This window comes from Bubalus bubalis, chromosome 20 (genome assembly GCF_019923935.1).
Source record: "Bubalus bubalis isolate 160015118507 breed Murrah chromosome 20, NDDB_SH_1, whole genome shotgun sequence".
Lineage (NCBI taxonomy): Eukaryota > Metazoa > Chordata > Mammalia > Artiodactyla > Bovidae > Bubalus > Bubalus bubalis.
Window position 1 is genome coordinate 3,168,604 of NC_059176.1, and position 17,573 is coordinate 3,186,176.

General features: G+C 44.1%; 1 protein-coding gene across 2 annotated transcripts in view; it reads right to left on the bottom strand.

Moving 5' to 3' along the window:
- The window catches only part of RCOR1 (REST corepressor 1), a 124,396-nt gene that overhangs the window by 15,677 nt on the left and 91,146 nt on the right, over positions 1-17,573 (bottom strand). For both annotated transcript variants that reach the window (XM_025271333.3, XR_003105207.3), the window contains exons 4-7: positions 7,764-7,816; positions 6,205-6,366; positions 5,476-5,594; positions 3,140-3,218 (exon numbers count right to left, since the gene is read on the bottom strand). In XM_025271333.3, coding sequence (XP_025127118.1) covers positions 3,140-3,218; positions 5,476-5,594; positions 6,205-6,366; positions 7,764-7,816 — 413 coding nt within the window. The remainder of the gene's footprint in view (positions 1-3,139; positions 3,219-5,475; positions 5,595-6,204; positions 6,367-7,763; positions 7,817-17,573) is intronic.

Here is a 17,573-nt window from a genome sequence, read left to right on the forward strand (position 1 = left end):
CGCCGTGAGAACCTCACGAACTGCATAAAAAGGCAAACAGACATGACACCGGACGATGAGACCCCCCAGGTCGGAAGCGTCCAATGTGCTATTGGGGAAGAGCGGAAGACGACTCCTCAGCCGTAAGAAGGAAACAATGCCATCTGCCACAACATGAATGCAACGACAGATTATCATACGAAGTGAAGCAACACAGAGAGAGACAAGTATCACACGATTTCATTTATATGTGAAATCTAAAATAGAACACAAATGACCTTATCTATGAAACAAACAGAATCATATACAGAACAGACTTGTGGCTGCTGGGGGGAGAGGTGGTTGGATTGGGAGTTTGGGACTAGCAGGGACAAGCTTTATATATTTAATGCGAAAACATGGTCCAAAAACATAGCACAGGGAACTATATAATATGGCAACCCACTTCAGTATTCTTGCTTGGAGAATCCATGGACAGAGAAGCCTGGCGGGCTACAGTCCATGGGGTGGCAAAGAGTCAGACATGACTGAAGTGACTGAGCAGGCACACACACACATATTTTACAAAGAAGGTCATCTCAAAGAGTCACCAAAATGTTAACAGTGATAATGGGTAGGTGCTTAGTCGCTTCAGTCATGTCTGACTCTTTGCATCCCCATGGACTGTGTCCCACATCCCACATCTCCTGTGTCCATGGGATTCTCTAGGAAAGAATACTGGAGTGGGTTGCCATTTCCCCCTCCAGGGAATCTCCCTGACCCAGGGATTAAACCCATGCCTCCTGCACTGGTAGGTTTCCCTGGTGACTCAGCTGGTAAAGAATCTGCCTGCGGTGGAGGAGACCGAGTCAGATTCCTGGGTCGGGAAGATCTGCTGGAGAAGGGATAGGCTACCCACTCCAGTTTTCTTGGGCGTCCCTTGTGGCTCAGCTGGTAAAGAATCTGCCTACAATGCTGGAGACCTGGGTTTGATCCCTGGGTTGGGAAGATGCCCTGGAGAAGGGAAAGGCTACCCACTCCAGTATTCTGGCCTGGAGAATTCCGTGGACTGTATAGTCCATGAGGTCGCCTGAGCAACTTTCACTTTCACTCCTGCATTGGCAGGCGGCTTCTTTACCGAAGACCTGATAAAGGGTGATGATGTTATAAATCATTTTCATTTTTCCCCTTTTGTTTAGCTGTTATTTCCTACATATCTATAAAAAGGCATTTATTACTGGTATATTTTTAGTTTAGGTATGTCTAGACTCTTTTGTTTTTTTCATACTTCAGTACCTTCTGAGACAGAAACTTTTAGATTGTAATGAAACAACAGACACTTATTTGAACACATGTACAAGTAATACCAATGCTGGGATTCCACACTCCAGCCTGAATGGGACTCCAGCGGACGGACACCAGAGGGCGTGGGACCCCTGCCCAGGTGGTGGGGGCCGCATCAGGGGCCGCCTGCAGGGAGGTCTGTATTGTGAGGGTTTCCACTGGGCCACAGTGACAAGGCCTGGTGTCCTCAGAGGGTCCTCAGGGATCCTACATGTGCTTTATTCAGTTATGAATCAGCAAAAGAATCCAAGTTTATCACCCTCATTTCAAAGGCTAAGATCACCCAGATACCGCATTGTTCTCAGTGAACAGTTTATAATAAATAAATGCTATAAATATACCCCCCAAAGTCATATATAATTGTAGGGGTTTGTGGGTCTCTTGAATCCAGAGACTAAAAACCTCTGGCATCATGGTTTTTAAAACATGAGAGAGATTAAAGCTTCTCCATGACCCAGAGGACACAGGCCCCGGGCGCCCACAGGAGGAAGGAGCCCAAGGGCCGAGAGGAGGGCAAGAAGCCCCTTTCTAACCTGCTGAGCGAGTGCCCAGCAAAGAGGGCAGTGAGGACTGCTACCCTACAGAAAACCTCTCATTAATGCCATCTTCCCCTTTAAGGCTTCCTTTCTTATATTTCTTGGCAAACAAAACTCTTAAGTTGTATAAAGCAAGATTCAGTTCAGTTCAGTTCAGTCACTCGGTCGTGTCCGACTCTTTGCGACCCCATGAATTTGCAACATGCCAGGCCTCCCTGTCCATCACCAACTCCTGGAGTTCACCCAAACTATGTCCATCGAGTCAGTGATGCCATCCAGCCATCTCATCCTCTGTCGTCCCCTTCTCCTCCTGCCCCCAATCCCTCCCAGCATCAGACTCTTTTCCAATGAGTCAACTCTTTGCATGAGGTGGCCAAAGTACTGGAGTTTCAGCTTTAGCATCATTCCTTCCAAAGAAATCCCAGGACTGATCTCCTTTAGCATGGACTGGCTGGATCTCCTTGCAGTCCAAGGGACTCTCAAGAGTCTTCTCCAGCACCACAGTTCAAAAGCATCAATTCTTCGGAGCTCAGCTTTCTTCACAGTCCAACTTTCACATCCATACATGATCACTGGAAAAACCACAGCCTTGACTAGACGGACCTTTGTTGGCAAAGTAATGTCTCTGCTTTTGAATATGCTATCTAGGTTGGTCATAACTTTCCTTCCAAGGAGTAAGTATCTTTTAATTTCATGGCTGAAATCACCATCTGCAGTGATTTCGGAGCCCCAAAAATAAAGTCTGATACTGTTTCCCCATCTATTTCCCATGAAGTGATGGGACCAGATGCCATGATCTTCGTTTTCTGAATGTTGAGCTTTAAGCCAACTTTTTCACTCTCCTCTTTCACTTTCATCAAGAGGCTTTTTAGTTCCTCTTCACTTTCTGCCATAAGGGTGGTGTCATCTGCATATCTGAGGTTATTGGTAATATTGTTTAAAAACTCATACATACCATGATGTCTCCTGAAAGTGAAAGTGAAGTTGCTCAGTCGTGTCCAACTCTTTGTGACCCCATGGACTGTAGCCTGCCAGGCTCCTCTGTCCATGGGATTTCCCAGGCAAGAATACTGGAGTGGGCTGCCATTTCCTTCTCCACGGCATGTTCCCAACCCAGGGATCGAACCCGGGTCTCCCGCATTGTAGGCAGACACTTTTACCATCTGAGCCACCAGAGAAGCCACCAGGGAAGTCTCCTACGTGGCACTTAATATATTAAGTAGACTAAGGAAAAAGAATGCTTTACTTTGAAACTAGTAAATGAAATGTATTTGCCTTAATAATACTAGGGAAAAAAATACCTCCTTTTTGCTTTCCTTGTTTTGATCAATCTCCATGTCAATGGCGTTATTTCCATTTGTTTCTTCCAGTTCATCCTCACTGGAAGACAAAAACAAGTTACTGGAAGATTATTTTGTGCTAATTCTATTTAATATACAAATATAAGCAAGAAATTGGTTTAATATAAAATTAGTATATGTTTTCAGAATGTTGAGAAAAATGTTTTTACAATTCAAATAAAATACCAACGCCATAGTTCTTTTAGTCTAAATGATTAAAAAAGCTATTGAAATAGGTTTCTACCTCCCAAACCAAGCCTAGAACATTGTCACTTTATATTTGTAAAGTGTTTTCTCTCAACTAAAAATATCAAATTTAAGACTTTAATTCTCCTTAATTATCTAGTAGAGGACCAGGACATGATCATTAGATATAACTGAGAAATTATTCAAGAATACAGGTTCATGATATTGAGAATAAATTCACCCACAAGTAAAAACTCATTTTCATGTCCCATCTGTGTACCCACAGCTACACAATTCTGAGAATTTGAGAAGGTTTCTGGTGGCCTGAAAAACTCAAAGTGAACTTCAAAAAGAATGCTCATACCGATACGGTGCTTCAAATGCTTTTGTTTATATTCTTCCATGAAGTATGAAAAAAACAAAAAAAGCTCTGTCCGGGGTAGGAGCTTTACAAAAAATGAACATGACGGCTCCCAGAGGCCAGACCCCTGCCTTGTCTGCCCGCAGCTAAAGCCAGCTGAGCAGGGCTGGCGGCACAGCACTCAGGGCTTCAAGTGCCAACACCCCTGGTCTCATGGGCCCACCCCGGTGGGACGCCCACTGGCACCCCATCCTCTTCTATCTCACCCAGGCCCACACTGTAAGCAGTTCTGGCTGAGGAAGGCGCTGAGAGGAGAAAGGGCTGGGGGCGGAGGGGATTCTCCCTGGCCCTGCCATTCCCTTCACAGGCAGGTCCCGCCAGAAAGTCAGCTGTCTCCTGGGGTCTTCCAGGGGCCCGTGTCCCTCCTCTGTCTGCTTCCTGATGGTGCTGCAGGCGCACAGGGCAGACAGGAGCACCCTTAGGCGGACGGAAAGTGAGAACCCGGGCATGTTCGCCAAACCATTATGGTTCCACCCTCAAGGATGACAAACCCCAATCTTTCTTTTTTAGATTTAATTCTGGTTTCAGCTTAGTAAACTGCACCTGTTTGTAGTAATAGATTTATTTCACAAACAGTGAATTAAACCTAAGGTATAATAAAAACAAAAAATGTTAATCAAAAGTTGCTAACACTAAAAACAAATTCAATAGTTTGCTGCTTTTCTTTGGTTACAGAGTACTGACCCATAAACAGACCCACTGGTTACACGTGATACAGACCAAAAAATATGCAGACTGTCAAGGTCAACAATTTCACAGAATCTTATAGCTGGAAAGAGCTCTGCGCATGTTCTTCACATTGCTCTCATTTTATACTTGTGCCCAGACCTTAGAATTCTCCAGAAGTGACACCCGATTATCGACTTGTCCCCACACATCATTCCTTTCATTTGAAATCATAAAACACTCTTCTGAGACAGGGCCATGAAGATCATAGAGTTTACTTTATTCCTTCATTTTATTTTTGCATTGTTAATTTATAAAAGTAATATAGAAACATAATTTTTAAAAGCCACCTATATTCCCACTAACACAAAACCCATTCTGTGTCTTGCCTTCAGACCTGAGGAGACAGAGGCCTGGGGATGAGTGCATGGACCCCACCAGCAGGCCTCTCACTGAGACCAGAACCCACTTCTGTGGGTGAGCACAGGCCGCTTCCATGCCTCTGCTGTACAAAAGGCTGCAGGTGTGGCGTCTCAGGTGTGTCCTGCACACTGAGCTGTCCTTAAGACTAAGCTCCTTATAAAGAAGTCATAAAAGGATCCCCTACCAGCACTCTCGCTCACATACACAGAACAGATGGTCGAGAAAGGGAGGAAGGAAATCTAAACTGCAGATTTTTAACAAATCAGTCATAAAAACATGTCAGCTGAATCCTGCAGAAGTACATGAGTAAATTTCAACCCGGGAATTTAGAGATTCCTTTTTGCTAAAGGATACACCCCTCTAAGGGGAAGAGAGGAACGGGTGGGGAAGTTCACTCACTGTGACTGCAGAGTGCTGAGGAAAGATGCCTTCAGAACATTAACACCCTGAACGCAGCTCATCTGTGTAAATTTTGGGTCCACTCTGAAGGCCCTGGGGAAACTGGTTCCCCTCCCTTTCCTCTGTGTGTCCACCTGCTCCTAGAGACTCCAGGGCTGTCAGAGCTCCCCGGACGGCTGGGACACCACCCATGCCTACTGACCTCTCCTCCCGCTCACGCTTCTGTCTCCGAGCGTGGCGGTCCATCACGCTGGTTTTAGTCCTCGTCTTCTTCCAGGAGTAGTAGAACTTCACCAGACTTGCTATAGATTTATCAGGAAGCTAGACAGAAGAGATGAGCTGGTTCAGATTTAATCTTTAAAGATCAAATGTGTGTATATATATTTCGTAAGGATCATGCTCACATATTCAGAAATGTCGTTAAGTCACAGTCATTTTTCTCTGAATTCACAGAACCCTCATCGATACAGTTTCAAACGACTGAAGTTTTGACTCCAAGTGAAACTTTGCCCATGAAAGACTGCAGAGTCAGTTTAAGATGAATCAGGGTTTTCACATAGCTGAAGCTTCTAACAATTTCTAGGTTGTTTTTTAAGGAATTCATTTTAGCACTAATGTGACCGTCAATTAGTGCTCATGGTAGGAGTCCACCAAATACCATTCTAAAACGTGAGGGATCGGCAGAACTCCTCGGGGAGACAGTGCCTCCGATGCCGCGCCTCACCCACTCCCCATCAGAGACCCTTTCTCTCAGGACACTCTGGGCAGTCCTGACCCGAGAGCTGGGCCGAGGGGCTATCAAGCGGGGAGGTGCGGGGAAATGTTGCCCACCCAGCAGCTCCCACTGCACCAAACACAGGATCTTTCACACTGGAGGAGGGCGGCCCTACTGGGGCACTGGCACACACACACAGTGGTCTCACCTACTCACCATTTGTTGGATTCTATGAAAAGTTTTCCCGTGAAAACTAAAGGCTTGCTCAAATAAGACTTTATCTTCCACAGTCCACTCATCTGGGAAGGGGGTAAAGTTGGGCAAATCAGCCAATGATTTTTCAATATTATGCTTATGCCAAAAGAGCATCCCAAGAGCCTAGAAAAATAGTATCAGTGAAATTTTTAGACCAATAATGTGACTAAAACATCGTGGAAATGAGGCTGGCAAGGGGGAGCACATTTTACACCCTGACAAACACACATGGGAACTCACAGACACTGCTGCTGTGTGCCCCTCTGTGCACTAACTCGTTCATCTCAGGCCCTACAAGGTAAGTCCCCATCTTCTCATGACTCAAATTGGAATACAGGGGCCTGAGAAACCCAGTAACTTGCTGATGGTCACAGTGGACAATGGCAGAAGCAGCGGGCTCTGGAATCTGCGCTCGTAAAAGGGTCACACTCTAGTGCCAGTGGACATGAAAAGAGAAAGTGACTCAAAAAGCACACCACTGTTTTTCTTTGGCTAAAAAGTTCAAATATAAAAAGTTCTGTTTTTCAGCCCAGAAAGGAAAAAAAATACAAATGAGTAAGGAACAAAGTAGAAACAAGAGAATTCAGGAATACTTTTCTAAGAAAACTCCCCGCAATTCTACTTTACAGTGGAAATAATCATACTTTGGGAGACCAAAATACTTACAAATTTCGTACAAGTGCACTTAGCAGTCACCCAATAATAGTTACACTTTCTAAACAAAATGAAAAATTAATGATTTTCTAAGCAGCTCTGTGAGGTTCAAGCGCAGATTTTGGAGAAAGAGACATATATTTCTTGCTTCAAAAGATTCTGGAACTACCTTCTTGTAACTGCCTTCCCTAACAGTTCTACCAGATAAAACAACCAAAAGTGAGGCCATGGCAGAAAGAAAGGGTCCACGTCTATGTAACCAAAATTAGTGGTATCCTTGGGCATTAGGGTAAATGAAAAAAGATTATTTACAGGCTGTAAAATCTAGATCAATACAAAGGAAAGTATTAATCTAACTTAAGGTGATAATCTGAAAAAAACTGTAACTAAAAATAAGGTTGAAATAAGATATCATGCTTCTGGAGAAAAATTAATCTTGTGGATTTCTCATTAATTGGCTCCAAACAATTCTTAACACCTGAGTAAAATTTTACAACCTGAAAAATGATTCAAAACAATTAAAACAGGTCTGAGTAGACTTGAGTGTGACAACATGAGTCAAGAAACCACAAGATCAAGAAACAAATCATATATTCAAGTAAGAAAGCACTGTGCCCAAGTACCCACTAAGAACCGCTGCTGACCTGAGCAGTGAGGACCGGCGGAGCCCACAGACGCCCCTCCAGGCCAAGGGTCTCTACTGCTCATCTCAGGCAGTAACAAGTGGATCAGAGCCCCTGTAGCACTGCCAGTAACCACCAGACATGGCTAATGAGGAAACCATGCTGCCTAACACACAGAACACGAGACACCTAACAGGTGAGCTATAAAACCCATTTTTAACAACAACAAAATCCCACCGTTACCTGCTCCATGTTGTACCCATGCTTCTCTTTGGCAATGGCGATGTATTCATCCACTGAAAAACAAGACAGGAGGCCGTGAACAAGAGCAGGAGGGCACAGTCTACGGGCACCAGAACTGCTGTTGACTATATATATACTCAGGCCTGCCACGCACGAGGATAAAGACAAAGGCAAGACAGGAGCGAAGCAGCGTTATACAGTGTCACCTCGTTATGGATCTTACATATATAGATCTCACAGAGAAGTGGCTGAACAAATAAATACTCACAGTACTTATTTCTGGATGGTGAGGTTATGATTCTGGTTTTTTCTTTTTTTAAAATTTTTTTCTTTTTTTAAAACAAGGTTCTACTTAAATTTTCTATGATAAGCAAATATTACTTTGGTAGCTGAAAACATAATTATTTATAAATAAAAAGAAATATGAAATGGGGGTTTATTCTCAGACGGAAGAGCAAGCAACCTGCTTTCATGTTAAAGAAAATCTATGAGATAAACCCCAGGAACTACACGTCCCAGGTTGCCCCCGGAACAGGAAGAGACCAGTAACCAACAGCACCTCCTTCTGCTCCTGTGTGACTCTCCTTACCAACTACAAAAGCAAGGCAAACTCAGAAAGGAAAACGCAGGGAGCACAGAATTGCAGGAAACAAACACGCAAACCTTCCAGCCCTAAGGCCCTTCCCTCAGATCTCACTTTCCAGGGGCAACGACCAGACCCGAGCTGAGGGGACAGGCTGAGGGTGACAGAGCCAGCAGAAGACGCCTGAGAGAGTCACAGCGCCTGGTCTCAGCACGTGATCCAGCTCCACTGCACCATCCTCCCTAGCTGCGGTCAAGCTGACCACCAAGTGGGAAACAGAAATCAACTATGAGAGTGAATGCAAATTCTTTAGCATATGTTCTAATACCAGGGGGGATTTTTTTCCACTGACAAAAGACCCAATTTAATTCAGACAGTAACTACATATAGTGCATTTTAATAGTAAGGCACTAATTTTCTGTTTTTGTTTGTTGTTTTTTTTTTTTTTTTACATCTAATATACTCACAAACTGACTGGCTACTCCACTGAGTAAAATTCCAATTTACCTGAGAGTCAGTAAATGATAAAGGCCCTCGTTTGTCCCCAAAGTTGAAACTGGTGATTTTTTAATTGGGGGCTGAAATGTTTCAAAGTACATCCCTTGCTTATTACTTCACAACAGGGTAAATTATGCCAAATAACAGAAAAATGATGGAAGGTTCTTTTGCCTTGAAAAGTAAGGTTGCTAAAGCAGGTGGCTGCATGGCTGCCTGAGAGAAGCCTAAATGCTGCCCAAGGCACCGCAGACCCCAGGGGTGGACCTCAGGTCAGAGGACAAAAGCCAGGTAATGAGAGGTGCTCAAGTCAAGAACACGTGAGAGGAAGAGAGAAAAAGAAACTACAGTCAACTGATGGTCAGCCCTGGAGGTCTGCTTTATGGGTTCCTTCTTTTTATAAATATCTGCTGAATGAACAATAAACGCACCTCAAACTTCTGCTATTTAGTCTCTGAGAGCATACAGGTTTCCAGAAGCTATGACTTACCTTAACAGATATGGAAAGTGTGGTGTGTGCACACATTCAGTCATGTGATCCCCAGTCAGTCACATGATCTTTAGGCAAGTAAACACACAGGCCGGCTGTTAGGCAGGAGCCCTTGGGAGCCTGCCCTGCCCACCCTCTCAGGGCAGAACCACAGTCTGCTACATCAGTAACAGAGTCCACTAAAATGGTCCCCATTGTTGCTGATCAGATTTACCTAAAAACCTTACAAGGGAAACAAAAGCATCCTTTAGATGCTTTTTCTATCTTTATCTGTTCTTTTGTTTTTATATAAGAAATTAACTGGTGGTAGGACCAGTAAAACAGACTAAAACAGTGGATCCCAGCTGCTGCTGCTAAATGTGGGTGTAACATGTGCCATGTTATACACAGATTGCCGGGAGAAATACCAACAACCTCAGATATGAAGATGACACCACTCTAATGGCAGAAAGTGAAGAGAAACTAAAAAGCCTCTTGATAAAGGGGAAAGAGGAGAATGAAAAAGCTGACTTGAAACTCAACATGCAAAAAACTAAGATCTATCCGGTTCTATCATTTCATGGCAAATAGATGGGGGAAAAGTGGAAATAGTAACAAATTTTCTTTTCTTAGGCTCAAAAATCACTGCGGATGATGACTATAGCCATGAAATTAAAAGACGCTTGCTCCTTGGAAGGAAAGCTATGATAAACCCAGATAGCATATTAAAAAGCAGAGATATCACTTTGCCACCAAAGGTGTGCATAGTCAAAGCTATGGTTTTTCTAGTAGTCATGTATGGATGTGAGAGTTGGATCATAAAGAAGGCTGAGCACGGAAGAATTGATGCTTTAAACTGTGGTGCTGGAGAAGATTCTTAAGAGTTCCTTGGACTTCAAGAAGATCAAACCAGTCAATCCTAAAGGAAATTAACCCTGAATACTCACTGGAAGGACTGATGCTGAAGCTCCAATACTTTGGCCACCTGATGCGAAAAGCCGACTCATTGAAAAAGATCCTGATGCTGGGAAAGATTGAAGGCAAAAGGAGAAGCAGGTGACAGAGGATGAGATGGTTGATGGCATCACCGAGTCAATGGACATGAGTTTGAGCAAACTCCAGGAGACAGAGGACAGAGAAGCCTGGCATGCTGCAGTTCATCGGGTTGCAAAGAGTCGGACGTGACTTAGCGACTGAGCAACAACAACAAACAGCATACGGTGGCTTTTTAAGTCACATCTTTTAGGTGTTCTCAGAGGCCACCCTCAGAACTCAAACCTAAAGCAAAGGAAGAAAGAGCTGTATCACAGCTACTGAAGTGACATCACCTGGCCTTGAAGGTCCGATGAAATAAGTTAACATACGGGGGGCCTTGCAGCTTAGAAAAGGATTACCGTCTGATACCTGCCAGTGAAAACCCAGTTCTTCATTCTTTCATCATCCCCCTGCCCAGTGTTCAATGAAAGTTAGACAAACGTTTGCTGAATGGATGCTAGCGGACTGTGATATGTGCAATGTTAACATTTTAGGTTCTTTTCCTAGCAAGGTGAAAGGCAGCACATATCATCAAAAAGGCTACAGATAACAAATGCTGGACAGAGTGTGGAGAAAAGTGCACCCTCCCACACTGCTGGTGGGAATGTAAACTGGTGTGGCAGCCAGGGAGACCAGTGTGGAGGCTCTGTTACCACAGAACACACGATCGCGCTCCTGCACACCTATCTGGAAAAGACAGAGGCACTCCCATGTTCACAGGAGCAGTGTTTACAAAAGCCAAGACACGGGAACAGCCCAAGCGCTCACTAACAGATGGCGTAAGGAGATGCAGTGTATTTATACAATGGACTACTACTCAGGCATAAAAAAGAATGAAATATCGCCATCTGCAGCAACATGGATGAACCTAGAGATTATTATACTAAATGAGGTCAGGCAGAAAAAGACCAATATTATATATCATGTGTATGCGGAATCTAAAAAATAACACAAATCAATCTATACATAAAACAAACAGACTCACAGACATAGAAAACAAACTTATGGTTACCGAAGGAGAGCGGGAAGGGGTAGATAAATTAGGGGCATGGGATTAACAGATACAAACCACTATACACAGTAAGACAAGTAACAAGGATTTACTGTATAGCACAGAGGATTATATCTAGTATCTTGTAATAAGTTATAAAGGAAAATAATCTGGAAAAAAAAATATATATAACTCTGAATCACTTTGCTCTTCACCTGAAATTAACACAATACTGTAAATTAACTACACCTTAACTAAAAGAAAGAAAGGGAAGTCGAGAGGCAGCACAGGTTAGGTATGGGGTAAGAAAGACTCAGGTCAAATCTTGGCTCTGTCTGTTGATAAAATGAGTTCGTACCCAGTGGTGCCTGACAAGCACCGTATTTAAGACTGTGCTACCCCCAGCAACTTGCTCCCACCAGCAGAGCTAGGTTATCACGTAACTGAAAACTACACCACGGAGGGAAGGCCTCCTGTCCCCTGCTCCTCAAAGAGCGTTCTGGACAAGCGTAAACTCAGTAGAGCCTCAGGCACAGACAGTGCTGTGACAGGCCTTGTCTCCCCTGCCTGCCCTCTCTGAGCCATCCCCAGCCCTTGTTCCCTCTCATCAGCAGTGGACAGGGACCCCTACCTCAGCTTCTGTGCTCCCAAGGCCCTCCCCAACACCTGCCTGGCTGCTTTACACAGCCTGCCAGGAGCTCTTGGCAGGTCATGAAGAAAATGGAACATTTTGAAAACCTCCCGCATGGCTTTCTTAAGCAAAAATGAGCTTTCAATCTCAGAAAACAAAATTGACTCCCACCTGCTCCTATGAAAAACAAAGGATGCCTGGATACTTGAGGTGGGGGACAAAGATGAAACAAGAAAGAAGTGCCAGCTGCCTGAGACAAAGAACGCGGCGGGGGGGGGGGGGGGGCATTCCCAGCACTTTGTATTACCTGGCAACAATAATCTTGATTTTGTCTCTAGAAGATTAAAGGTTAACCAGAGTTCATCCTAATCTGGGGCAAACAGCCACTGCAGGCAGAGAGGTTGACTGAGTGTGATCAGGTTGACGAGCAAAGTCCACGGGGCTTAGGGAAAGGCCCAGGCTCTGCCCCCAGCAGCCTTCCCCAGTGCACTCGGGACAGGACCGGGGTCATCGGCGAGCCACAGGCAGACTTGCCTTGTGTAGCTTAGCTGACACTCTAAGCTGGCATCAGAAGGAGACTCCGACACAGGGTTAAGTGTATTCTGCTTTAAAAACAATCCTATCATTGCATAATGCCGTGTTTTTAAAAACTTGAAAGCTCCTACAGAAACAGCCAGGAAGAATGGTCCAATCTTAAATCATGATGGATGCATCCTTTAAAGAACTACACAAACCATGCCTTTTTTGACAACAACTTACCATTATGCATAGCACAACTGAATGAGTTGTTTGGGGGGTAACATCATTTAAAGGTAGAATGTGTGTAAGATTCATCAAGAATTTGTACAAAATTTAACAGAGCTTAGTCAAACATTTACTGAACTACCCTCACTACGTACAGAACACTGTATTAAACAGAAGGCCAAATACAAAAGAAAAACGATTCCCTGCAGTACCCTGAACCAACACACAGGTGACAGAAGAGAACATAAATACACATGGCAACAAGTGCGGTCACAGGACAGCCTGAGAATGCAGGACGGTGATGACGGGCATTCAAGAGAAACTTCCTGAAGCCTCGACAGCTGTTCAGTTCAGTTCAGTAGTTCAGTTGTGTCCGACTCTTGGCGACCCCATGGAGCTGTACTGATTAACAAAAGTCACTAACGTCTGAGAATCTGCTACATGCGGGCCACTGTTCTAAGCTCTTTACCAGGCTTCTCTTTTTAATCCTCTCCAATAGTTCGACTATCACTCCCATCCACAAACGAAGACACTGAGGTGCAGAGAGGTTAGATCACTTGGCCAGAGTCACACAGCTGGTAAAGGCAGAGACAGGACTCTTGTATCAATGCACCCCGAGTGTCTGGCCCCAGGACCCATCGAGTTAAACCTCGGTTAGCAATCCTCTCCCCTGAGTAAGGGAGTCAGGAGAGGTTCACTTCAGATAAAGACAGCTCCATGGCAGAGAATGCTGAGCAAGGCAGCAACACAGTCTATTCCATTTGAATGGAGTCAAGAAAACAAAACTGTGGTTGATGAAGGAAGTGACGGAGACAGAGGCTAACAGACAGATGACTGCCTTGAGCAAAGCTTCACGAGTTTCTATATTCATCTTCTAACCCGATGATCTAAATGCTCCCAGTATCATTAGTAAGAATCTCAAATTCGACTGCAAAACTGGGAAGAATGCAGAAGAAAACTGCCACAGGAACCTTAGCTCCCCCTTCCCTCCCCAGATACTGCAGCGCCCTGGAATACTTGTGATCCTGCATAGTCTATGCAGAGCACGAGGCTGGCACCTTTGCTGAGGACAAACCCACAGCCTTCGGACGGCTGTCAAGTTTTTACCATCGTATTGACTATAGCTGCAGCTGCTGCAAAGGAGATACGGTCCCACTTTCCCTCTCGTAACTCAAAACCAGCACGCTCAAGGTTTCTTCAAGAATATGATAACAAACATTGTGGCATCTCCTTGAGCTATTAAAATAAGAAATGAATCATCACCGTAACTCACTGAGAATCAAAATGAGCTTCAGTCAGTTAGGTAAAGCAATTGTGCCACCTGGTGGGCACAGACATCACTACAACATTTCAACGATCCCCGTGATATCTCGAGATGGGAGAAGTAGGCTTAAGAAGAAAGATCAGCCAGGGACTCAGCCGGACTATGAGGAAAGCACCAGTCCCTCTTCATCAGGGATACAACATGCTTCCTTTATGACAAAGCCATTTCTTCATGTAGTTTTGTTAAAAGCCCACTTTATAGAAAAAGTTCCCCCCACCCTCTGCATCCCAGTCAACACTACAAATCCAGCCCAATCTCACAGTCTCATCAAGGGAAATAAGAAACACGAGCACCGCACTAAGCCACACACAATGGAATTCAGCCTCGAGCACCTAGTCCTACCTGGTCCACCCGGAATCAGCAGATACGACTCTGGACACGTCCTCCCCCGCCTCAGTGCTTCAGGGCCCTCCTCATCTAAGAGTAGGCGGCCCATCATGCCTTCCAGGGCTAACCATTTAACTGTTAGATTTAAACTTGCTTGTGTGTTGCATTAAATTTTTTTCCAATAAAAAGATGAGTGCACTCCTCCCCGTTTACTCTAGTACTCATACACTGGTATATTTTCCAGAAAGGCATATGCATATTCTGTTGTAGAAACTGATCATCACTGGAATGAAGGACATTTAGTTGTGACTAATCAAAATAACCATCTTTCTCCTTAAACACGCCCCAAGTCTGTGGCAAGGAATGAGACGCACGCAATGGCAACTAGCCTGCTAGCCGCCTGCACCTGTCGCAGCACGTGAGCACCTGACGGCCGAGCCCCAGCAGGCGGCTGTGCCCCCAAGCCTGTCCTGTCTGCTCTCGGGAGCTGCTCTGTGCACACGAGCTGAGGAAGGAACCACGCTCACAAGGTCTGCCTCTTCCTCAATTAAAGGCAACTTTTCCTGACATTAAGAGAGGGAGAAAAAGACTAACCCTTGTTTCACCTATAATCTCACAGTGAGCTATAGTGCAAACAGCCCTGGACGATGAGTAAGAGTCCTTTTTCTACCAGGAACTTGCAGCTAAGGCCATTTCATCACTTGTAAAATAAGAAGTATTTTTATAAATTCTCTGTTCAAAAATATACATATACATAAATACTTAGAGGCACCGACTCAGTCCCTGAACACCACCAGACCTGTGTCCCAGTTCACAGTTTCCCAATCCTGACTGATAAGAACTGTCTGATAAGCATCTTTAGAATACTGACTCGGGTTCCACCCTGTTTTGTAATGTATGCGTATAAATATGTTTCTGTGTTCATGTTTATGAACATATAATGTGTGTGCATGGTCTAGTAAAGTATGATGTGTGTAGAGAAGAGCACATATGTAAGGATACAGCTGGGTTCATTTTCAGGAAATGAATACACTCAGATCAAGGAAAGAATCCAATGTACTCTTGATGTTATGGGTTTGTTTTTATAATGATCCCAGGTGACTACGATGAATCAATGAATTAGAGAGTAACACTGATGTGTAAAGAACAGTTCCCAAATTTTAATGTGACAGAAACCACCTCAATGAACACAAAATTTTAAGGTTTTGAAATTTAAACAATTACGCCAATATCAGAACCACAAAAAGGAGGAGAAATGTGCTTTTTATGTTACTGTTAGTATAAAATGAAGTTTCTAAATTTGTGAGTTGTGAATTTCAACCATGTAAAAGAACTTCCTTTCAAGCCCACCTCCAGCTGAGGGGTTATGAACAGGGGAGAAAGGTGGAACCAAGGAAAGGGAGATCAGGCAGTATGGTCTCTGTGTGTGGTCAAGAAGGGCCCCCAGGGACACTTCAGCCATGCCCAGGAAGAAGTGAGGGGAGAGCGCCATGGAGAACTCAGCAAGAGGGATGAGGACAAGGGGAGCGGGCTCTGGCTGGGTCCAGAGGGCAGAGGTGGGCTCAGACCCCAGGGCGCCTAGAGGCAACTGTCAGGTCTTCTGACTTCAATTTACAGTCATCTAGAAAGTTGTGAATAGAGACCCCGACACACTTACTATATATTTCTATGAAAGTTTAGGCATTTACTACATGCCTGTGAAACTTTGACTTATAATTTTGAAAATGGGTACTGAAGTCATATTACTTAATGCAGAAATAACTTTTTATATGTAGGTCCAAGGAGGGTTCTCATCCCCTAAAAGCTAAAGCTTACTTTAAAATCCCTAATTTGACACGATTTTAAGTTCTATATGTCTACCCTGTTGAAAGCGTTAATTTTTTTCTTTAAAGTTCGGCCAGCAAATTCCAACCTTCCAGTGTGGCTATCTTTGGAGAGGTGATGATTTCCGGTTTCTCTCACTGTCCGACCTCCAGATTCCCTTATAGGGCCGAACCATCATTTGTGCCTTTGCCCCCTAAATATCATGCCACCATTTAATCATGTAATTTGCTACAATACTGTGTATAATAATACCCAAATGCCATTGTTCTCATCTATGCTACTTGGACTTGTCCACATTTCCTCTACATGAAATGCGTCTCTGCACATTTTCTAGGCATACTCCAAAGGCTGCATCTTTCCTTAAGGAAGTTTTACTTAGACACACACAAGAGCACCTATGTAATATAAGTAATACTTTAAACATTTTACTTTATTAAATCAGACAGCACACTAAGGGAGACCTGTGTCATAAGAGCTCAAACCAGAAATCTAGACCAACATTGGCTACTAACTAGCTGAGGGACCCTAAACATTTGACCTAACTTTTCCAGATCCCAGGTTTTTGCAACTAAAAGGAAGCAGCTGGACTAAAGAAAATACATATAAATGATCTGTTTACATTTCATTGCCCCCCTCTTTGTGCATCAGAATATAAACTTCCTGAATCCCTCCCTCCTGGTACCAACAGGCACACAAGACGGCTCAATAAAAATGTGAAGGAAATAAATTCTCATTGAATAAACACAAATTCAATATAACCCTAATTGAGATACTTTTGGAGGAAATGTGCTTTTTAAAAAATAAGGATAAAAATATAAAAAGAAAAGACTAAACTATGGTGCACCCATACTTGTTAGTTTCAGTTCAGTCGCTCAGTCGTGTCCGACTCTTTGTGACCCCATGAATCGCAGCATGCCAGGCCTCCCTGTCCATCACCAACTCCCGGAGTTCACTCAGACTCACGTCCATCGAGTCAGTGATGCCATCCAGCCATCTCATCCTCTGTCGTCCCCTTCTCCTCCTGCCCCCAATCCCTCCCAGCATCAGAGTCTTTTCCAATGAGTCAACTCTTCGCATGAGGTGGCCAAAGTACTGGAGTTTCAGCTTCAGCATCAGTCCTTCCAATGAACACCCAGGCCTCATCTCTTTTAGGATGGACTGGTTGGATCTCCTTGCAGTCCAAGGGACTGTCAAGAATCTTCTCCAACAACACAGTTCAAAAGCATCAATTTTTCGGCGCTCAGTTTTCTTCACAGTCCAACTCTCACATCCATACATGACTATTGGAAAAACCATAGCCTTGACTAGACGGCCCTTTGTTGGCAAAGTAATATCTCTGCTTTTCAATATACTGTCTAGGTTGGTCATAACTTTCCTTCCAAGGAGT